This window comes from Vigna angularis, chromosome 1 (genome assembly GCF_016808095.1).
Source record: "Vigna angularis cultivar LongXiaoDou No.4 chromosome 1, ASM1680809v1, whole genome shotgun sequence".
In the NCBI taxonomy this organism is placed as follows: domain Eukaryota; kingdom Viridiplantae; phylum Streptophyta; class Magnoliopsida; order Fabales; family Fabaceae; genus Vigna; species Vigna angularis.
Window position 1 is genome coordinate 46,390,392 of NC_068970.1, and position 24,304 is coordinate 46,414,695.

At 35.4% G+C, this 24,304-nt stretch overlaps 1 protein-coding gene and 1 non-coding gene across 2 annotated transcripts; one reads left to right on the top strand and one right to left on the bottom strand.

The window, feature by feature from the left end:
- Positions 1-7,488: 7,488 nt before the first annotated feature.
- LOC108319358 (uncharacterized) lies at positions 7,489-24,271 on the bottom strand. The gene is made up of 6 exons (XM_052872137.1): positions 24,107-24,271; positions 14,367-15,793; positions 12,772-14,183; positions 9,619-9,887; positions 8,600-9,516; positions 7,489-8,482 (listed from the first exon to the last, which is right to left on the bottom strand). The coding sequence occupies exons 1-6, from the start codon at positions 24,269-24,271 to the stop codon at positions 7,489-7,491; spliced, it is 5,184 nt and encodes a 1,727-aa protein (XP_052728097.1).
- Positions 15,147-15,253, top strand: LOC128195121 (small nucleolar RNA R71). The gene has a single exon (XR_008246693.1). It is a non-coding gene; the product is annotated as a small nucleolar RNA R71 (small nucleolar RNA).
- Positions 24,272-24,304: the final 33 nt, after the last annotated feature.

Below are 24,304 nucleotides of genomic sequence, written 5' to 3' on the forward strand. Positions count from 1 at the left end.
ACCAATTCTGACTGCTCCCAACTTAATGATCTCGCAAACAAAGGAAATGTACATAGGTTGAAATGCTTAAAAATGATTTAATGGAGAAAGAAAAAAATTCTTTTCTGCCAGTGATAGAATGTTCTATCCAAGAAATTGGAGGGTAAAAATTATGTAGAGGACAATTAAAATCAAAGCCCCTAGTTCTAAGTAGATAGAACCATGCTCGACTTATAGTAGGACCTAAACTTGCATATATAACACTTATTCCATCTAGTCCTTTGGGAGACCTAAAAATAAAACCTTTTGGTACATTCTTTTTCTTAATATATAAATAATTGGAAATCACAGAAGCAATGTAGAAAGATTTAGAGAGCTTACTGAACTCAAGACCCGAAAAGGATTTCTTGGACAATTTTTGTTAGTGTTTGTCTGAATTAAAGTCTTTGCCACATCAAGAATGAGGATTGAATGAGCACAGTTTGTGATGACATTTCTGTTGTAAGATTTTAGCCAATTTTACACCAATTTTGGTATTACATTTTACAACTTTTGGGTTCTCCATAGTGAATTTTTAGAGCTGTCAAAACGGGCCACCCGGTCCGACCCGGCTGGTCCACCACGGGTTGGTCACTTAGTGAGCCAACCCAAACCAACTCATTTATTAGCGAGCTACAAAAATTCAAACCCGGCTCGACCCACTACGGGTTGGTGGATAAACGGGTTGGCTCACTGACTCACTTAATTACAATTTTTTTAAATAAAAAAAATTTACAAAATTTCTATAATTCAAATCTAAACAAATTTTACTTCTAAACTTCACTCCCAACATGAGTATTTAATTAATTTTGAAAATAAGGAATTTAAATAATTTTTTCAAGCAAAAAAATAATAATAAATATTTTTTTATAAATTTAAAATTAAATTTTAATAAAATAAAATTAGGTAGGTGGGTTGGTGGGCCAACTCGGCCCACCACGTGTTCAACCCGCATGAGCCAGGTTGAAATCTGACCCGCATAAAAAAAATACAATTTTTTCAAACCCAACCCGGCTCAAACCTATGGTGGGCCGGGTTGGCTCACGGGTTGTGACCCATTTTGACAACTCTATGAATTTTCATTTTTGAATGTGATTATTTGTTTCAATCATTGTTCTATCGTTGTTATGATAAATGAATCATGTTTTAATGCTCAATTTCAATTTTAGTGGTACTGGATTTGTGTTGTAGCATTTTGTGGTTTATGGTGCATTTTAAAGATTATTTAAAGATTATTATATGTTGCAAAATGTAGGTTTTTGGAGGAAGACCCAGTGTTCAATTATTATAAGTTGGTGCCAAATTTTGAGGTCTTGCAAATTGGGAGAAGTTGAGCATCTGAAAATAGTATGTAGTTAGTGATATTTAATTGTATTTTTCAAAGTCCTGTTATTGGTGCGTGAATGTGCAATTATTGTAAAACTTGTTGGGTATGTGCTGATTTTAGCATTGTAAATAAATTTATTGGAGTGTTGTGCACTATCGACTTGTATTTGATATAAATTGTGATTTGTATACTCAAAAACTATATAACAGACCTAGAATATGAGCCTTAGATTAATCTTTTTGCATGAACTTTGTTTGTTTCTTTGTATGAGAATGCTTTTTATTTTTTGTCAAGGGTAAGACTTTAATGCCTTTTTTAATTATTTGATGTTTTAAGTTTGCCTTAATGCGATTGACTTTTATTTCTTTATATGCAAGTTTGTTCCATCCATGGTTGCTTCCCAGGCCATCACACGATCAATTAAGCAACAATATTTGAGTCCATGGCCTACTTGAGGAGCAATACCTATAGCCGACAGAGAACCATTCTGGCAACGTTTTAAGGTGAACAATCAATTAAACTAATTGTCATTCTTATTTTAGTATATTCATTAATCAATGTTTCTTTTGTTTATTGTAACTGATGAAGGTGTAGTGGAAACCTGAACAAGAAACTCAAATACAAAGAAATTTTCACAATAAAGCATCTCATCGCCTGTTAGAGATGTTTAGGGATGCCCGCAATGCAGGGGAGCAACCTTACTAGATCGGCGAGCACATTTTGGAACTCTTTACTCGCTCATTGGAATTCAGCAGAGTTTCGCAATAAGTGTGTTACAACCCAGAAGAATAAAGCTTCTAAAAAGGGTGACACTCTGCATACTAGTGGGTCGATGACGGTTCATAAGCATGTCATTCGTATGGTAAACCTTCATTACTTTTATGTTTCTTTCATATATAACTTATGCATTTTCTATTTCATGTACACTTCTAACTCTAAATTATGTTACAAGCACAAGCTCTGGGACAAGCGGTCCATGTTGATGAGGTCTTTGCACAAATTCATGTTCGGAAGGGAACTACTGAATTCGTTGATGAAAGGTCTCGGAAGACTCATATAAGCAAATAACACTAGTACTACTAGTAATTTTTATTTATGTTATTGTATCATTCCCTAACTTTGAATGTTTGAACAGGAAGAATTTTCTACTAGACTTTCGCAGATTAGATCAAGACATGGGTCAGCTCCTGCACCGGATGTTGTGACTAATGAAGAAGACAACGACATTCGTAGGACACAATGCTGGGTCTATGTCGTTGGTGGGAAGAAAAAGGGACGAGTGTACAGTGTAGGACAACTTGCTGCAAACTACATAGTAGAAAGAGGAGGTACTCTGAAGCACCAACCTTCTTCTTCAACCCCCACTACTAACGAGGCCGTCGAGCACCTGACACAGCTACTACAACAACGTGACCAGGAATGTCGTGATTTGAGAGAAGAATACAGTGAATTGAGAGACGAGTTTACAAACTTTAAGTCCCTGGTCATGAGAGCGTTGCCTGACACTTCACAACTTCATTCCACCGTCCCTCCGACCCAACCACGACCCTCCCCGTCACCCGCCGTCCCTCAGCAGCCCATATCAGTCCAACCCACATCAGTTCACCCATACCAGTCCAACTCACACCAGTCCATCCATCTACAAAGTAGTAGGATGATGAAGATCATTCTGATGATGACTGTGTAGATTATTAGTTTTATTTTGTTATTCAATATAGTTGTTAGAACATTTGGATGTTAGAACATTGTGATTATGCTACATTACATTTGCTCATGTCTTTCAACCATATACATTGTTGGTCTAGATGAACATATTGTTTTATGTTTTATGTTTCATGTTTCATGTTTCATTTACAAATACAAGTTCTTAAATTTGAACAATATAAATGATGTTATATTGTTGTTTACTCCATCAATGATTGGATGATTTTGGGATGCATATCATGGAGGTCTGTTTGTGGTTTGAAAATGTTATGCATGTTTGTCTGTATTGTAAACATGTTATGCAAGGTTGTGTAGTTGGATAACAAATACAAATATAACTTGATTTTGTTTAGTTCTTACCGACGGTCATATCCTTCGCTAATTATTGACGGCCTTTGCCCTTCAGTAATTACCAAAGGATATGACCGTCGGTAACTATTACCGATAAAGGATTTACCGACGGATATGTGGTCATCGCTAATCCGTCTATAATTCTCTATTACCAACGAATTTTGGCTGTTTTTGATGGACTACTGATGTACGTTTGGCAAGTGTACCAATCGTAATTGTAGTAACAAAATATCGTCCTTTGGGATTGAATGAGTTGAGTACCAGTTTACTAACTTACTTAATTTTGAGTGATGCAATTTATCCAGTGAAATGATGAACATAAACAAGTGATGAAAATTCAAATGATATAAACAATGTTAGAGAATTGATTTCATACCTTTTCATATAATTTCCTCCCCTTTTCAATCGATGTGTAAATTATAATTATCCCCTTGAGTTTATTTAGAGCTTGTTTACCCCTAATCCCTTAGTAGGCAAACGTATCCCTTGAATTTGAATCCCCAATCCCTTAGGCCAATTACAAATTCAACAAGATCATGAAAAACAATCATATCTCAATTCAAACTAACTAGTCCTGCCCAATTTCCCAATTGTGACAACATCTAATCTGTTCTATTTATAAACGCAAGCAATTCCCAATCTCCCAACTGTGAAACTGCTCATAGAATAGATATTAAAACATAAATAGAACACTGGGATAATTAAAATGAACTTAACATCAATTGAAAAAGGTTCAGAAAATATAATCCAAAGCACTACATCAATCCACTAACAAAAGGAAATTTAGTTCTGCATAATGGAAAAGAAAAATCAAAAAGCAAAAAGTTCCACAAAAATTTGCAGCCAAAAGCTCCCAGAAGAAGATGAAGAAGACCAGCCTTTGTTGTACGTGAATCCCTTTTTGTCTCCCCCTTCCACGTGTTTTCATTCCTCTCCCATCATTTCCACCAATTCCTCCTTTTTAGGAGAGTGGTTTTCCTTTTCCCTAACTTCCTCCAATTTTCCTTTAATTTAATCTCTTTAAATCAGTCATAAAAGAGATCAATAACTGCTCAATAACTGCTCCTGGAAACTTTCACAGCCCATGGAAAACTCCCCACTCTGCCTGTGTTCTTCTCTGCTTTAATTCTGTTTTCTTACGTGAATCCACAGATTACTCCACAGGTTGTGGGAACTTTCACAGCACAATTGTTGAACTTTCTGTTTTGCAACTCCATTTAGAAGCAACATCCACAGGTTGTGAGACTGTTCATATCTTGGTTGTTGAACTCTCTGGTTTCATCTTGGTATCTTGTACATCAATTCTTCCCAAATTGTGATTTTGGCACTTAGAATCATCAATCTACAATAAAAACACAAAATGCCAATGTATGATCCGAAACAAAGATAATCCATGACTAAATCCTTCAATGAATGCAATTATGCATGCAAATGACCTAAACTAAGACATGAATGCAATTACATTTACTCACACATCAAAATACCCCATGCTTAGACGTTTGCTTGTCCTCAAGCAAAGAGAATTCAACTAACACAGAATGATTATGCACACATAATGATATAAAACCTAAATGGAAACATACCATCTCATTTCAAGTTCAGTTCAAACAATGATATGCCTCAAGCCCATACTTCACAAAATTTCAAGCATAAAGACTAACTTATTGGGACCCTAAGTGCAATTACTGAATTGAGGTATGACACAAGACATTAAGGCAGATAATATTTGACATTGAAGTGTCCTGAAAAAGATTGTCTATTAGGTTCCTCACTTAGAAAACACTTACCTGCCAACCAAGCATGGGTCTTCCACTTGCCACACTCAGTCTCAAAGGAGTGTCACTTCCCCAGTAACATATAGTCTCAAAGGGGTGTCAATTTATTCCCTCAATTTATTGTCTTGTTGTTGGTTTTGTTTTTATTTTTATTTTTATTTTTTTTTATATATATATATAAACTTTGACAAACAATTCTCCAGTAACCAAGTGCAGTGAGTGTCACCATAGAAACCTAACAAAAAATATTTTCTATCTTTTCCCCAAATATTATCTTCCATTAGTATCTTAGTGTCAAATCTCACTGTGTAGTGTGTGAAGTTTCCCAACAAGCAATCAAAAATCTATTCACAATGTGCTTAGAAAATATCATTGTTCAAAACATAGAACGCAAAGCTAAAATGATACATTTCCATATAAACGTTAAATGCACATGCAAATGCAAAATGTAAGATGTCATACAGACAAACACCCTAAGCCTACATATTTACAAAGTCCTCAATATATGGAAATTAAAAAAAAAAAAAAAAATACAGGGGGTTAGAACTCACAAGATTAGTGATGACTAGAGTTGAGCTTGGTGAGAACTTCTTGTAAGAGTTGTTCCACCTTCTGCTGATGAAGAATTTGATTGTCCCTAAATTGGATGAATTCCTGATAATGTAGGATTTGTTGTGCTTTGAGTTCAGTAAGGGACTGCTGGATATGAGTAAGAGTGTCAACCGTAGAAGGCCGAGGAACTGGAGGTATGTGAGATGACGGTTCTGGATCATGATGAGGGGGATTTTGGCATTGAGAAGCAGAGAAGGTCCATCTATCTTTACCCCGCACTAATGTGAACTCTGGATTTGGAAGACGTTGAGGTTGCAAGCCTGTGATAGCACTCATGACTAAGCAATAGTGATCTTCCCTTTTCACCAGCATCTCATTATGGATTAACATTTCCAAATAAATTCGTGAATTTCCTGAGATTGCCTTGTCATTCTCCAAAGAAATGTTGAGATGTAAAGCAATAATGGTGATCAATCCACCAATTGCTATTTGCCCAGATGATGCTTTTCCTACCTTGAGAAATTGCCTTGCCAACCAAGCTCCTGAGTCCAACGGAACATCGTTAACCATACCCCACAAGAATAATAATTCGGACTTTCGAACCGCAGAATGACTATCACCCATAGCAAATAGTGTATGAGCCATGAGGCGGTGGGCATATCTAAAACAGGGGTGTTGGATATTAGCCTCCTTGGAATCAGATGAGACAAAAGAGCTTGATTGAGACAATTGATACCAAAAAGACCAAGCATCAAAACTTCTAGGATAGTTCCTTTCACCTCCATTTGGGAAACCAAAGATGGCATTGAACTCAGCTAAAGTGAGTCTATAAGATACATTATGCAACCTAAATGCTATCAGCCCTTCTTCACAATCCTTTTCCTGCAATATCTCTGCTTCCACAGAACTCAAGAATTCCCTTGTGATTTTCTCGTAAGCAGGGTATTTTAAAGTGACAAAAGAACTCTAGCCAATATTTTCAAGCATCCAATTTAATTCATCCGACATGCCTAAAGTGCTCAAAGTATTTTCATCACAATAACGCGTAGGCACAATCACCCGCGTGAGTAATGTGGCATACCTCTTCCGCTGTTCTGTATTTTGAAAAGTGATGCCATTTGAATTAGCAGAAGCACGAGCCCTTTTCCTTGGACGTTGCTCTGTGACTGGTGGCACTATGTTAGGGCGCACAGATTCAGCAGCAGCGGTGGGCTGTTGCGGCAGCGAAGCGGATTGCGGAGTTTGTTGCGGCAGTGGAGTAGAATTCGGAGTGGACGACGAGGATGCATTTCGGTGGTTTGGGTCATGGGAGTCCGCCGCGGAATGCTGATGAGCAGAGCGGAGTGGTGGTGATGGCAACCGAAGTGGCGACGATGGTGAACGGGATGCTAGCAATGGCGAACGGGATGGTGGCGACGCTGAACGGATTCGTGGCGGAGACGGTGTCCGCTGATCGGTGGAGTCGACAACGACGACCGGTGGAGGTCCACCAGGGCGCCGCGGTGCTGTGGTCTTTGTCCGCATTGAACGTCGCAGTGGCACAGTGGGTCGCCGCATTGCAGGCACGGTGGACTGCGGTGGTTGGCGGCGTTGGCGTGTCATCTTGCCGGTGGCGGATTTGCTGCCGGAATTTGGCTGGAGGAAAATCCTGCAAAATTTAGGGTTTTTCAATTTTGTAGATGAGTTCAAATGAGGGACACTATCTTCAGCCCCTTTCTTCACTTCTTCTTCAGTTTTTTTTTTTTTAATTAATTAGAAGAACTAAGGACCTCCAGTTTTGGCAGCACCAGGTGATGCTGTGAATGAAACAATAGACCTATTTTTGTCATAATTCCCTCCCAAATACAACTTTAACCTTTGACCATTTACTTTAAAGCTCCTCTCAGCATGAAGGTCAGAGATTTCAATTGTTCCAAAGGGAAGAACTTTTTGAACCACAAATGGACCTAACCACCTAGATTTGAGTTTTCCAGGGAACAATTTAAGTCTGGAATTATACAATAGAACTTGTTGCCCTAGGGTAAACTCTCTCAGCACAATTTTTTTATCATGCCATTTTTTTGTCCTTTCCTTATAAATCTGGGCATTCTCATAAGCTTGCAATCTAAATTCATCTAGCTCATCCAATTGAAGCAGCCTTTTCTCACCTGCAGTCTTCAAATTAAAATTTAGCAATTTAATGGCCCAAAATGCTTTATGCTCAAGTTCCACCGGTAAATGACAAGATTTTCCATACACCAACTGATATGGTGACATTCCAATTGGAGTTTTAAAAGCTGTTCGATAAGCCCAAAGTACATCATCTAATTTCCTTGACCAATCTTTCCTAGATGAGCTTACAATTTTTTCCAAAATTCTTTTCAACTCCCTGTTAGAAACTTCCACTTGTCCACTGGTTTGGGGATGATAAGGGGTAGCTATTTTGTGTCTCACACCATATTTGCCCAAAAGTGATGCAAATTGCTTGTTATGGAAATGTAAGCCCCCATCACTAATGATTGCTCTTGGTACCCCAAATCTGGAAAAAATTTGTTTCTTGATGAAAGAAATCACCACCTTGGCATCATTTGTTGGTAACGCAGCAGCCTCTACCCACTTAGATACATAGTCCACAGCAACTAAAATGTATTGGTTTGAGAAAGAGCGTGGAAAGGGCCCCATAAAATCTATTCCCCAAACATCAAAAATCTCCACTTCAAGTATGTTGTTCATGGGCATCTCATGTCGCTTGGAAATATTGCCAACTCTTTGACATCTATCACAGTGTTTCACAAAACTATGGGCATCTTTAAAAAGGGTAGGCCAATAAAAGCCACTTTGCAACACTTTAGAAGCTGTTCTCTCAACTGAAAAATGCCCCCCATAATCTGACCCATGACAATGCCAAAGGATGTTCTCAAATTCATTTTCAGGAACACATCTTCTGATCATACCATCTCCGCATCTTTTGAACAATAAGGGGTCATCCCAAAAATAGTTCTTGGCATCATGCAGGAATTTTTTCTTTTGCTGAAAAGTAAGGTCATTTGGAATTATACCTCCTGCTTTAAAATTAGCAAAATCTGCAAACCATGGCAAGGAAGTAATGGCCATCAACTTTTCATCTGGAAACTCCTCTTCAATAGGCTTGATGTCCTTATTCCCTTCTTCAAGCTTCAATCTTGAAAGGTGATCTGCCACCAGATTTTGCTTCCCTTGTTTATCTCGGATCTCCAAATCAAACTCTTGTAATAAGAGAATCCAACGTATTAATCGTGGCTTGGCATCCTGCTTAGTAAATAGATATCTCAAAGCAGCATGATCAGTGTAAACAATGACCTTTGACCCAACCAGATAGGATCGAAATTTATCAAATGCAAACACTACTGCAAGCAATTCTTTTTCAGTCGTGGCATAATTCTTTTGAGCTTCATTTAACACTCGACTTGCATAATATATCACATGAAACACTTTTTCTTTTCTTTGTCCTAATACAGCACCCACAGCATAGTCACTTGCATCACACATCAATTCAAATGGTAAAGACCAATTAGGTGTTGTCATAATAGGAGCAGAAACAAGTTTTTCTTTTATAGTTAAAAATGCTTGCATGCATGCATCATCAAACACAAAAGGGGTTTCTTTTTCAAGAAGATTAGTCATAGGCTTTACTATCTTAGAAAAGTCTTTGATAAACCGCCTATAAAAACCTGCATGACCTAAGAAACTTCTTACCCCTTTTACATTCACTGGAGGAGGTAATTGTTCTATTACTTCCACCTTTGCTTTATCAATCTCAATGCCTTTTTCAGAAATGTGATGACCAAGAACAATTCCTTCTCTTACCATAAAATGGCATTTTTCCCAATTTAGCACTAGATTAGTTTCTTGGCATCTTTTTAACACTAAGGTTAAATTAGCTAAGCAAGAATCAAATGAAGAGCCAAATACAGAAAAATCATCCATAAAGATCTCAATGCAATTTTCAATCAAATCAGAAAAGATGGAAAACATACACCTTTGAAATGTTGCAGGTGCATTGCAGAGACCGAATGGCATTCTCCTATAGGCAAAGACGCCATAGGGACATGTAAATGCTGTCTTTTCTTGATCTTCAGGGGCTACTGCTATTTGGTTGTAGCCAGAGTACCCATCTAGAAAGCAGTAATATGCATGCCCCGCTGACGAAAGGGTCGCGCCTCTCGTAAAAAGTTGTGCATAAAAGAATGCAGTACAGTTACTAGGAAGTGACTCCTAGGTCGTCTCACAAGGACCAATTTGGGTTCAGTCTCAGGTCAACACGTAGGGGGGTTTTGTGAAAGTTTTGTTTGTGGATAAATTAAAAAGCGTTGAAATAAAATTCAAAACAGTAAAACGAAATTAAAACAGTAAAAACGAAATTGCTACAGTAAAAACGAAATTACAGCAACATAAAACAGTAAAAATAAATCTGGAACAGAAAATAAAAATACAGAAAACGAAAATACAGAAAACAATAAATACAGTAAACAGTAAATACAGAAAACAGTAAAAACAGAAAATAAATTACAGCAATAATTAGTAACAGCAAAACAGAATTACAGAAAATCATTTCAACATATAAAATATTTTAATGCAAAAGAAATGGAAAGACAGTAAAACTTCCCTATTAACTGTGACCAATTCATCTACCAAAAGAAATTGAAAATTCAACTGCTTAACAGAAATTGCCATGACACTTATGTGTTGCAAACAAAGAAAAGTTAAAACAATTAATTGGGATGCTACTTCCTTCCAGGAACAACGTGCACTTCCAACTTCTTCCTAATTTAATCACCACATGGTCCACTCATTACAAAAACAATTGAAAGCAATTAAATGGAAAGCTAATAACGTGTAACTATTACTCCCATACATTCCAAAAGAAATAAAGAAATGCAATCAAGGTGGCCGTGGGCCACTTGCCAATTCTTCTTCACTTTTCATGGCTCCACCACTTTTGGTTTCTACCTAAACTTGCTGACTTGCATTCTCCACATTAATAAGTCCAATTGCTTCTCCAAATTAAATGAAAGATGCTTGCTGGAAACTAACGTCCCACTCCAAGTAACCGTCCACTCTTTTCCTTTCCAATCTTGTACTCCTTTTTCTCCATGCTCAATCACGTTCCCTTTTCACCAAAAGCCACTTCTCCTCTTCATTACAAGTCCTTCCTCCCTACGTGAGCTACCATCCAGCAAGAACAAATCAACATCCCCAAGGTTTCACATGCTTCTCCTCTTCTCTTTACCGTGAACTCCTTCCTCCAACTGAACAACCCTTTTTTTTTTGGTTCATTTCTTTTAAGTGATAGCATCCTACTCTTCTCTATCATCTAAGGAACTAAAAGAAGTAAAATCTTGCTTAAAGAAACCGAGAACTCCCTCAACAAATAAACAACTTTCATTTTGAGTTTTTCTACTGATTAAGTGACGGCAGTGTACTACTCTACTGCTAAAGCAAAATAAATGAACTTGATCATTGGTCCAACACAAAACCGTGCCCTTCCCACAAATTACAGAATGGAGATTGTATAATTATGCAGAAAATCAAAAGATGCAATATCATTCAACAAGAGGAATAAACAACCAATTCATTCATCATCAGAAATATTTTACAGATCTCTTGAAGTTAAAAAACATCAAAGTAAAAGAACAAACAAGTGTGGTGACTGGCTTCCTCCTGACCGTGTGCTTCTTCTTCCAGTATGCAACACCAATTTGCTTTCCTCTTGTTCAATCCATGCTGGGTGTACTCCTCTGTGTATTCTCTCTGTGTGTAATCATGGAAGTGAAAGAAAATCCAAGAGCCTCCTCAAAGAGAAGTTCTGGGAAGAGCCCCCTGACTCTAAGCCGTCCACTTCCCTTTCTTCTCCTCTGCATCCTCTCCCAAGAAAAACATTCTCTCCTTCTCCCTAGAATCCATGGACCGAGAGATGTTCTTCAGCAAGCATGCAGTCCCCCTTCCAATCATCAAGTGGCAGCTGGACTTCCAAATGCTTCTTGTGTTTGCTGCTGACCGTGTAGCTCTCTTCTCCATGTGTTGGTTTTTGTTCTCCTCTTTTGTTTTGCTAGCCGTGTGATGTTGTGCTTCTCCAAATTCTGAATTTGCTCTCTCCTCCTAAACGTTCCAGCCAAGAGTAAGTGTGCCCCCTTTTTTTTACCTTTTGTTGACTTGCCAATGTTGCAAACCGTGTGGAATGTGGCCAGCTGGAAACTCCTTAATTTTGTTGAGCTTTGCCAAGTCATCCTTTCAACAAAAAACCGTGAGAATCTCTTGTAATGGTGGCCCCCATTTTTCTACTTTGTTGTCTCCCATTTCTTCATTTGTTTTTGTCTTATGCGTGAGAAATGTTTTTGGCCATGAGGTGCAAATGTGTTATGCCGTGTGGTGTTGTCTTTCTAAGCCACTTTGATTTCTTCTTCAACCAATGGTGGTGGCCCCTACTTCTTTTATGTTGTCTCCCATCTAAAAGAAAGAAGACTCCTCATTTGTGTGATGATAGCCGTGAGTTAGCTTGGTGTTTTTCTGATTTCCACTTGCTTCCAAAGACCATGCACCTACATGAGAATGTGCACCTACATGAGAATGTGTTTCCCACTTCAATTTAATCCCTTCCAATTCCATGCATGTGTTGGCCGTGAATGCTTGAACAATGGCAGCAGCTTTCTTCAAAAACAAAAACCGTGAGCTCCCTTGAGTCCATGTGGTCTTCTTTCAACAAATTAATTTTCCAATGGACCTTAGCTATTGCAAATTCAAGAAAAATATTTATCAACACACAGAATAAATAAATACAGTGTAGCTTGTTCCAAACACAGTGTGTGAATGTTTTTCCAAATGTTCCAATTTATATTTCCAAAATTTTCCCCGCAATTACTAATGCAAATAATTACCTTAGATAATTCAAATTAATTAAAATAAGAATTATTGGTCAATTTAAGCACAATTAGTAAAAACGGGAAAATATCGGACATTTTAGCACAATTCCCTGATTAAATTCGGCACAATAAGCTAAGTGAAATTGAGACAATATTGACTCATCACCCGCCAATTTCTCCACCATTTGATCTATGAATGGAAGTGGAAAATGGTCCTTTCTTGTGGCTTGATTCAGTCTTCGGTAATCTATGCACATCCGCCACCCTGTGACTTTTCTTGTAGGAATGAGCTCATTGGCTTCATTGATCACCACTGTCATTCCTCCTTTCTTGGGTACAACATGAACAGGACTTACCCACTCACTATCAGAAATTGGGTAGATAATTCCTGCATCTAGCAATTTGATTACTTCTTTCCTTACCACTTCCTTCATAGTCGGATTGAGCCTCCTTTGTGGTTGCCGCACAGGTTTGAAATCCTCTTCCAAATAAATTTTATGCATGCACACAGTAGGACTAATACCTTGCAAATCATCAATTTTCCACCCAAGGGCAGATTTATACTCCCTCAGCACCCTTAAGAGTTTATCTTCTTCAGTCGAGGAAAGCTCATTGCTCATAATTACTGGATTCAGCTTTTGCTCATCAAGGAACATGTATTTAAGGTGAGAAGGGAGTTGTTTCAATTCCACCTTGGACGTTTCTACTCCTCCATCTTCACTCTTGTGTAAATCTTCTATTCCTCTAGTGGAATTGAATATTGGCTTCAACACTTCCAATTGATGAGCACACTTCACCACCTCTTCATCATTAATTTCTCTTTTCAACTCCTTTGCTTCCATTCCTGACAGTAGAGTTCTCTCTAATGGATTCTGCTTTACATGGAAATTTATCTCCTCCAACACAAGAGACTCAATTATTTCAGCTTTGAAACAGTCCTCTCTGTCAAGTTTGTGCTTCACTGCTTCAGTCATAGAAAATGTGACTTTTTCATCTGCTACTCTTAACATCAATTGTCCTTGTTCAACATCTATCAATGCTCTCCCTGTTGCTAAAAATGGTCTTCCCAAAATGATTGGGACTTTAGCATCTTCTTCCATGTCAAGAACCACAAAATCAGCTGGGAAAATAAATTTGTCTACCTTTACTAGAACATCTTCCACAATTCCATAAGGATAAGTCATTGATCGGTCTGCCAATTGTAGAGTGATCATAGTGGGCTTTACTTCACCAATACCCAGCCTTTTAAAAATGGACAAAGGCATCAAGTTGATACTTGCTCCAAGGTCACACAATGCCTTACCCACCATTATATTTCCAATCTCACATGGAATGACAAAGCTCCCTGGGTCTTTCAACTTGGGAGGTAATTTTTGCTGAATTATTGCACTGCACTCCTCTGTGAGCATAATTGTTTCATCATCTTGAAGCTTCCTCTTCTTTGACAGCAAGTCTTTCATAAATTTAGCATAACTTGGCATTTGTTCCAATGCTTCAGCAAATGGAATATTAATGTGGAGCTTCTTAAAAACATCAAGAAATCTTGCAAATTGCTTTGCATGTTCTTGCTTCTTCAACCTTTGAGGGAATGGAATGGTAGGGACATACTCCCGCATCTTTTTCTCACTCTCTTGATTTTTCTCTCCCTCTTCCTTCTCCTCACATTTTCTCTCAACTTCTTTTTCAGCACTCTCTTCTACTATTTCATCAACTCTTTTCTTTTTCTCTCTCTCCATCTCACTCTTTTTTTCATTCTCTAACACTCTTCCACTCCTCAATTGAATTGCCTTGCATTGTTCCCTTGGGTTTGGTATAGTGTCACTAGGGAATGTGCCAGGAGGACTCTCAGAGAGTTGTCTTGAAAGCTGACCAATCTGGTTCTCTAAATTTCTTATTGAAGCTTCCTGGTTCTTGAAGTTTGTTCTTGTCTCACTCATGAAATTTGAAGTCTGCTCCACAAAGGTAGAAGTTTGAATAGTTAACTTCTCTAGTGCATTTTCCAACGTAGACATCTTGTTCCCTTGATTGCTGGTTTGAGCTTGATATTGATATGGAGGCCTTGGCGGGTTAGATTGGATTGGATTACTCCAAGGTCTCGTTTGTTGGGGTCTCCAATTTGCATTAAAGTTGTTAGAAAATTGATTTTGTTGTTGTCCCACTACATTCACTTGTGCCTCTTGTTGATTGGCTTGACATTCACCATTCTGATGCATTCCTCCACAAAAGTCACACACTGGAGATATTGTATTAACATTATTTTCTTGCATATTTCCCAACTTCTGAGTCAAATCAGTGATCTGTTGTGTTAACAACTTGTTTTGGGCTAGGATAGCATCCAAAGTATTAACCTCCAACACTCCAGCTTTTCTATTTTGACGATCAAACTGCATATTCACTGTGTTGTTTGCCATTAGCTCAAGAGTCTCCAAAGCTTCTTCTGGTGTTTTGAGATTGAATGATCCTCCACTTGCTGCATCCAAAATTCCTTTAAAAGAGGGAGAAAGACCATTATAAAATATCTGCACCTGTAACCAAACTGGTAAGGCATGATGTGGGCACTTCCTAATTAGCTCCTTGTATCTTTCCCATGCCTCATATAAAGATTCAGTGTCTTGCTGCACAAAAGTAGTAATCTCGTTTCTCATTTTAGCTGACTTGGAAGGAGGAAAGTGTTTAGTTACAAATTTTGTAGCCATATCCTCCCATGTAGAAATACTTCCTTGAGGTTGTGATTGTAGCCAGTTTTTAGCTTTATCCCGGAGAGAAAAGGGAAAAAGCCTCAAACGAATTGCATCATCTGAAACTTCATTAATTTTCAAGGTATCACATATTGCCAGAAAATTCTCCAAGTGAGAATTAGGATCTTCTGAATTTGCACCTCCAAATTGATTTTGTTGAATGACTTGCAACAATGCAGGCTTGATTTCGAAATTGTTAGCTTGAATAGGAGGTCTCACAATGCTCCCTTGATAACTATTAGGATTTGGCATTGAATAGTCACGAAGAGTCTTTCTAACAGGTTCTTGGTCTGCCATTGTTGATGTCTCCTCTTCTCGCTCAATTCGTCTCTGTTCCTTTCTTCTTTCTCGCTTTCTTCTTCTTGCACTACTTCTGTTGCTTCGTGTTGTGCGTTCAATTTCTGAATCAAAAAGTAGATCTTCCGGAGCAACAGTACCTCGCATAAACAACTTAAAGACACAAAAACACTACACAAAAATTATACGTTACTAAACCTTAAGCTAATTAGATCACTAATATCAACTAAAATCAATCCCCGGCAACGGCGCCAGAAACTTGATGTACGTTTGGCAAGTGTACCAATCGTAATTGTAGTAACAAAATATCGTCCTCTGGGATTGAATAAGTTGAGTACCAGTTTACTAACTTACTTAATTTTGAGTGATGCAATTTATCCAGTGAAATGATGAACATAAACAAGTGATGAAAATTCAAATGATATAAACAATGTTAGAGAATTGATTTCATACCTTTTCATATAATTTCCTCCCCTTTTCAATCGATGTGTAAATTATAATTATCCCCTTGAGTTTATTTAGAGCTTGTTTACCCCTAATCCCTTAGTAGGCAAACGTATCCCTTGAATTTGAATCCCCAATCCCTTAGGCCAATTACAAATTCAACAAGATCATGAAAAACAATCATATCTCAATTCAAACTAACTAGTCCTGCCCAATTTCCCAATTGTGACAACATTTAATCTGTTCTATTTATAAACGCAAGCAATTCCCAATCTCCCAACTGTGAAACTGCTCATAGAATAGACATTAAAACATAAATAGAACACTGGGATAATTAAAATGAACTTAACATCAATTGAAAAAGGTTCAGAAAATATAATCCAAAGCACTACATCAATCCACTAACAAAAGGAAATTTAGTTCTGCATAATGGAAAAGAAAAATCAAAAAGCAAAAAGTTCCACAAAAAGTTGCAGCCAAAAGCTCCCAGAAGAAGATGAAGAAGACCAGCCTTTGTTGTACGTGAATCCCTTTTTGTCTCCCCCTTCCACGTGTTTTCATTCCTCTCCCATCATTTCCACCAATTCCTCCTTTTTAGGAGAGTGGTTTTCCTTTTCCCTAACTTCCTCCAATTTTCCTTTAATTTAATCTCTTTAAATCAGTCATAAAAGAGATCAATAACTGCTCAATAACTGCTCCTGGAAACTTTCACAGCCCATGGAAAACTCCCCACTCTGCCTGTGTTCTTCTCTGCTTTAATTCTGTTTTCTTACGTGAATCCACAGATTACTCCACAGGTTGTGGGAACTTTCACAGCACAGTTGTTGAACTTTCTGTTTTGCAACTCCATTTAGAAGCAACATCCACAGGTTGTGAGACTGTTCACATCTTGGTTGTTGAACTCTCTGGTTTCATCTTGGTATATTGTACATCAATTCTTCCCAAATTGTGATTTTGGCACTTAGAATCATCAATCTACAATAAAAACACAAAATGCCAATGTATGATCCGAAACAAAGATAATCCATGACTAAATCCTTCAATGAATGCAATTATGCATGCAAATGACCTAAACTAAGACATGAATGCAATTACATTTACTCACACATCAACTACGGTCGTCAGTAATGCCCTTCTTTTTTGTAGTTTCACAAAGTGAAATCTTGAGTAATTGAGTGTTGTTGTTGTTGTTAGGAGAAGTTGTTCATCCTTTGTGTGATTCAAAGGAGGTGATCATACCTTGTGGATTCAAAAAAATTGTTTCTTCATCTCTTGTGTGATTCAATAAATGTGTCTTCATCCTTGGGGGGCTCAAAAGAGGTGTTCTTTCTTTGTGAATTTCAAGAAAGATGTTTTTCATCTCTTGTGACGTTAAGAGAAATATTTTCTAGACCTAAATTATCTTCTCTATGATTGTGAATTATGGTTTAGTTTAATAATTGGTTAATCTCTTTTAAGTGATTAACAACTGGATATAGGATCTTTTGATTCAAACTAATATAAAATTTGTTTGTACGAATTTTTCTTTCCCTTTACCTTTTATTTATTTGTTATTATCTTGAAAGGAATATTTTTTATTATAAAGTTATATTTATGAAAAGGAATTTTCTTTTAAAAGCATAGCTTTATTAACAAACCGATTCATCCCTTTTAGTTTTCGTCCAAACGCAATTATTCGAAATTCTAACCATACATCTTATTTATGCTCGGGTAAGGAAAAATATGAATATTAGGATATTTACTTGGAAACAAAATATTCGCATCACATTGATGAAATAAAACAGAGGATATTTGATTTATTAGTATCATTACCATGCAAGAAAGAACATACTTGTTGAGAAAAATATTTTGTTATACTTAATCAGACATAGACACATCTTTTTACACAGAAAATGAATTGTATTTGTTTGATTTTCTTAAAAACTTTCTTTGACATATAGATGCTTCAAACTTCCCAATTATTCACTCCTAAAATATGATAAAGTCATATACGTGCAGAAACCCGTAATATAATACATTAATGAAACACGTGTTTTATTCTATTGTCTTAGTAATATAATTTTCTTCAAATTTCATAATGGAACTACTTTTTCTTGTCAGCTTTGAAACCCTTTCTCTTTATTTGTTTAAAAGACAATTAAGATCTATATCGTGTCTCTAAATTGCAAGAGTCAAGATTCTATGCATTTTATTATTACTACAACTTTGGAGAATGAAATTAAATGGAGATGTGTCACCCATGATGAAGATTACCAATTATTTTTCAAAACTACGGATAGAGAATAAAATAAATGGGAAGTTCTTTTTTAAAATTGCTTTAATAGCTATAGTCTTTTGTTTTTTTTTTGTGTGTGCGCTCTAAATTAACACCACCTATAGTGTAGGAGAGAACAATTTTTAACATGAAATATGTATATGATGTTATGATGACGTAGGGCAAGAGTTGTGTTCCGTTACTAACCACCATGTGTATATTGGCTTGTTTTGGTGCCCACATGCACATGGGTTGACCCTTTTGATTTGAACTTCAACCTTAATTTGAAGACCCATTTGAAATGTGGAAACAGGAAACTTTCACAAAATAATTGCAGTGTTCGGTCACAAAAAGACATCCACACCCACAAATCTCAAACTCTGCAAAATGCAGTTTTTAGCTTCTGACCAAGCATACACAATGCACTTGTTTGTTTCAATCATTCAACTAAGTTTTCTCCCGGTTAATGCGCAGGACAATGTCCCTTTTCTGCTTTCATAACTAGAGCTTAATTTGCGGTCTAATTTATTATCTGGTTCAACCTTATATAGATTGTACATATAGCTTTTACATGGTGTCAATTCTTCAACTTAAATCATGCACCAAACCTAACACGCAAGCTTTGTTTGACAATATGCTGGTATAGACCATTCATTGTCTCCACCAAGTTTTGCCTCTAGAGTTTCGTGCACCAATTCAAAATCCACTAAGGTACCCAGACTTGGGAAATCTTGGCTGTGGTGCAACTGTATACAGATTAAAGACTTCTCAGCTCTGAAGGATTTTGTTTCAAAAAAATCTTTTTGCATTCATATGAGAATAAGAAATTATTTTGTAACTTTTGTTTTAATTTCTATTTGGATGCCATTCAAACCTAACTGGTTAAAAACACACAAGTTTACAGACTTCCTCTTGTGCAAATATCATTCACTAAAAAATCACTTCGAATTAAAATTCGTTTATAATAACAAAATTTTATTAAAAAAAACAAAAATTTTCAATAAAAAGATAGGTTTTCTTTTGGTTTTTAGGCAAAAATTAGCTCCTTATTACGAATTTAGGCATTTTTTTATTTACGTAAATGGACAAATCATACCGCTCCCACACAACTTCAATTGAATAAATTGTGCAGAACATGACTTCTTGCACTGTCACATAAAAAAGGTAAAATCGTGCACCCTATTCGTTTTCAAGTATTGATAATTGATTACGAACACATGTAATCGATTATACAGTGTTAAAAAACACCACAACTTCACTGGTAATCGACTAACCGTGCTGAAATTCAAATAAAAGGGTCTGATTATGAATTACATTAATTACATTTATAAAAATTCGAATTACCAAAGGTATTTTTGTGCATAAAAAAATTGTCACAGTTTCCTTTATACTCATCATAAATGAGATTAATTGTTTTCTTTATATTGAATTAAATACTCATGTTTCCTTTATACTTATCATAAATTGGATCAATTGTTTCTTTTATACTCAATTAAATAGTTTATACTTAATTTAAATAATTTACACTTATCTTTCCTTTATATTCATCATATTGGAACAATTGTTTCTTTTATAGTGAACTTAAATAATTGACATCATTGAATCAATTGTTTTCTTTATACTTAATTTAAATCCTTTATATTCATCATAAATGAGATCAATAGTTTATTTTATACTGAATTAGATAATTTATACGGAATTTAAATAACTTACACCAATTTATAATATTAGACACTCATGTCTTCTTTATATAATCATTGGATGAATTGTTTCTTTTATACTCCATTAAATAATGTATACTAAATTTAAATAATTTACACTCATGTTTCCTTTACAACGAGTAATTTTTACCTAAAAATATAAAAATATTAAAAAACAAAAAAATAACTATAAAAAATTTATCTTCGGTAAATTTTGCTTATGAATACAAATAAATTATCAATAATTATATATTGATAATTATCATAACTGTTATATGTGTTTTCTTTTGATCTTTTTCTTAATAACAGATATTTTATTGATGAATTTATTATTGACATAAAAAAATATTAACAATAAAAGTTTTAAAATTTATTAATAAAATTTATTTTATTAATAATTCTTTATTAGTAAAATTTTATTGGTATTTATGAAAGTTTTTATAGTTATTACTAAACCATAAATATAATTAAGAAGATAATAAATTAAAGATATCATCGAAAGAGTTTATTCACAAGCACTTTAAAAAAAATGTCTGTTTAATTTATAAAGAGTGTTATATTTTAAAAATTTGTCTAGTGTCAATTGAATTAGCTTACACCATGGTCTTTTCACCTTTTAATATAAATGTTGCACATACAGACTAATCTGGAAGAGCCAAGATCCAAAAGCATTTGGTGAGTGTTGAGTGAATGATTGGTTTGTCCATTATTTAAGCAAGTCTTGGGTTTTATACACGAGGACTACCACGAAACATTTACATCTCATTTATATAATATAATTTTATATTTAATTTAATTTTATATAGGAGAATTATGAGTAAGTTAGAAGCAATGACAGGGTGGTCCTGGTTTTGGTGATTGCACCTGAACCTTGCCATAAGTGTAGAATCAGTAATGCAAATGGTTGTTAAAAAAATTGCAGAAGGTGTTGAGTGGGGCGAACAAAGGACAATGAAACTCTTCCAAAAGTATATGTATACCATACTTTACAATGTGTGTTCTTCCTCTTTCATGATAATATATATCAGTGCCAAAATCTTTGATTCAATGCAATCAGTTTCAACCACTGAAAGGTGAAAGAGCTATAACATCAACTAACTACCGGTAATAAGTCACCCATTTGAGGCTTATTCAGGGACATTTTTCTTATGTTCATGAAAAAGGTGCAATTATTATTAGATATTTCAACTATGAAATGGCCCATGGAACTTGTGCTTTTTGTCCTTTCCTCATTGTTTGTTTCTTCTTTTTGGTTCTTGACCACCTCATCCCCTCAATTATCATCCATCAAGTGATATTTGCATGTATGGAGGAAACTTACATAAAATATTATAAATAACTTTCTAGTTATTCTCCATTTATATCATATCCAATTTTTCACTTTTTTATACATAATGTATTCAATAAAATAAATGAATGAATTAAAACTTTAAATTTGATTAAAAATAGTATTTTTTATTATTTTTTCAATTATATTTAAAGTTTTTTTTTATAATATATGATAAATCTTATAAAATATAAGTAGATTTATATATTTCACTTTTAGCACAATAAAAAAAATTATAATATTAGTATAATAACTTAATTCCACTACTTTGCTTGAACCGTTAAAAGTTAATATGGTTGAACAAGTGTTTAATATTCTGTCACATGTTTAATAAAAGCACATCTTGCCTTAATACATGCAATTAATCTTTTAAAGGAATTTGCAGAAGGACATTTAGTATATTCAGTCTTTAGCCACATGAAAATTTGGTCGGCAAACACATTGACAAATCAAAAATTATTTTTCACACGTATAAATACGCTTTGAGTATTCATGTCTAGGTATACTTGGGCCTCATGTTATAACCTAGGTGATTTGATCTCATACATGACAATTAACCGTGACATTTACACGACGTTGACTAAGTTCACTTAAGGTTACCATTAAGGTAGAATTAATAATCTTGATTAACTAAAGGCTAATAAGGATAATTAGCTAAATGGGCTAGGTCCACATAGGTAAGAAACCCATAAAGTAAGGTTAAATAACTCATAGAAACTCATTCACTATCTCTTCTCTTATATTCTCCATCCTTTTCTTATATTTCATGTTATTTTTACATGTAGTTTTAAACCTATGAGTTGATTTGTTATAATTTCTTAATTGGATTATGAGATTAGATGAATAAATTTGCTTGTTCTTTTTTGTTTTTGTTGTGATTTATTTTTATTTGTGTCTTTTTCTTCTTAATTAAGTAAAAGTAATGATTTTTACATTATAGCAAGTTAGCACAATGTTAAATCTACATAACATATCAATCATATGAGTAAAAGTTTTTATTTTTAATTAAAAATTTTACTTTGATTAAAGTTAGAAACTTTCATATGATTGAATGAGTTTTTGCCAATAATTGAGAATGTACTTTGATTATTGGTAAAAAGTTTAACAAGAGTTAATCAAGAATGTACTTTGATTAATTATCTTTTTACTTGATATAAGAGATAAAAAAATAAACATGATTATGTTGGGTATCCAAGTGTGAGAGAAATGAGAAAGTAGAGCAGTTTATAAAGGTGAAAGACCCATTAATCTATTGCCTTAAGGTTTTGGGTAAAGAGTAGTGTCGATCCCTTATATTGTTGGCCCAAATGTTATTGATGTTTGTGTAACCCACAGGGTAACCTCCTCCTCGATAGACCCAACAGTGGTATGAGAGCCGATGGTTTGTCTTGGTGATCGGCTTAGACGAGTTCCGTCAAGATACGACCCTTCGAAAGGGCTACTCGTAGTTGTGGTTGGTTGGGAATCCTTCCACTAGAGGGAGAGTGTACCTATGTGGAAGGGACTCACCCTTGAGGGGGAGATTGTTGGGTATCCAAGTGTGAGTCCAAGTCCCACATTGGATAGAAATGAGAAAGTAGAGCAGTTTATAAAGGTGAAAGACCCATTAACCCATTGCCTTAAGGTTTTGGGTAAAGAATGCTGTCGATCTCTTATATAGTTGGCCCAGATGTTATTGGTGTTTGTGTAACTCATAGGGAACCTCCTCCTCGATAGACCCAACAGATTAGACATAGTAATATTTTAGTTAAGAATGTACTTTAGTTAATTTTATTATGATTAATCTACATAGTTCTTGCTTTTAGTTGAGAATGTACTTTGGTTAAGAGTGAGAATGCCAACAAATTAATTAAGAATTTACATTGATTAATTTGAAAATATAAGACAATAATTAATTGAACAATAATATTTAAATAAGTAATGATGAATCCTATTTTGAAAAAACAATGAAATCAACCTGTTTCCTTTATCATTGTTTTTATCTTTTTAAATCTTTTAATAAATTTATTTCTTTTTATCTTTTGTTATTTTGTTCTTTAATGTATTATTGATCTTTATCTTCTTTATTGTTTTTATTTTACTAACCTTTTTATAGTTTTTATTAAGAAGCACTTGCTTTTTGTTGCATTTTGTTAATTTTATTTTAATGATGAAAATAAGGGGTGGAAATAATCAAATAGGTAGCACAATTTATCTTTGGTGGCAGTAGAGTCTATAAACACTGAAAAACCTATTAGAAGTTGGAAGTTTTCATTTGTTATGGAATAAGCACTAGTAAAAAAATAGCATTTAAACTCACACAATAAGTCTCAGTTTAGGAGAAACCGAAGCCTATCAGAATGCGGTGGCATTTTTGTAACTCTGTCGAACTTATATGCCTCGGTTCAAAGGGAACCGAAGCATATAAGCTGTATTACCTCAGTTGCAATTTTAACCGATGCCTATAACCTTGAAAAATTCAACAGCTTTTCAGATCCTGCTTACTACCTCGGTTTTGTGGCGAACTGAGGCATATAAGTTGAATGTAATTTCAAAAATGCCATTTTATATTTTTCTTTTATTTATTTCTGAGGTGTATAGGCATCGGTTGCTTTGTTAACCGAGGCATATAGGCATTTATTGCCTCAGGTAAGTGAAGAACCGAGGTAGTATAGCTTTTTATACTTCAAAACTCGTTAAAAATTTTAACCTACTGTTTAATCTTCTTCTTCCTCCCGCAAGAGCTCTTCTTCCTCGCGCACCCAAGAAGTCTTCTTCTTCCTCGTGCAAGCCTCCATTGCTCTGGCGCCATCCTCGTTGCTCGCTTTCTTCACACGTTGGTGCCTGTGCTTCTCTCGCTGCTGCTCCAAAGTGTCTCGTTGGGCTTGGCTGAGTTTCGCGAGATCGGAAGGAAACTCTTTTCTCATGGCACGACGAGGACGCGGCGACAGCGATGTGGT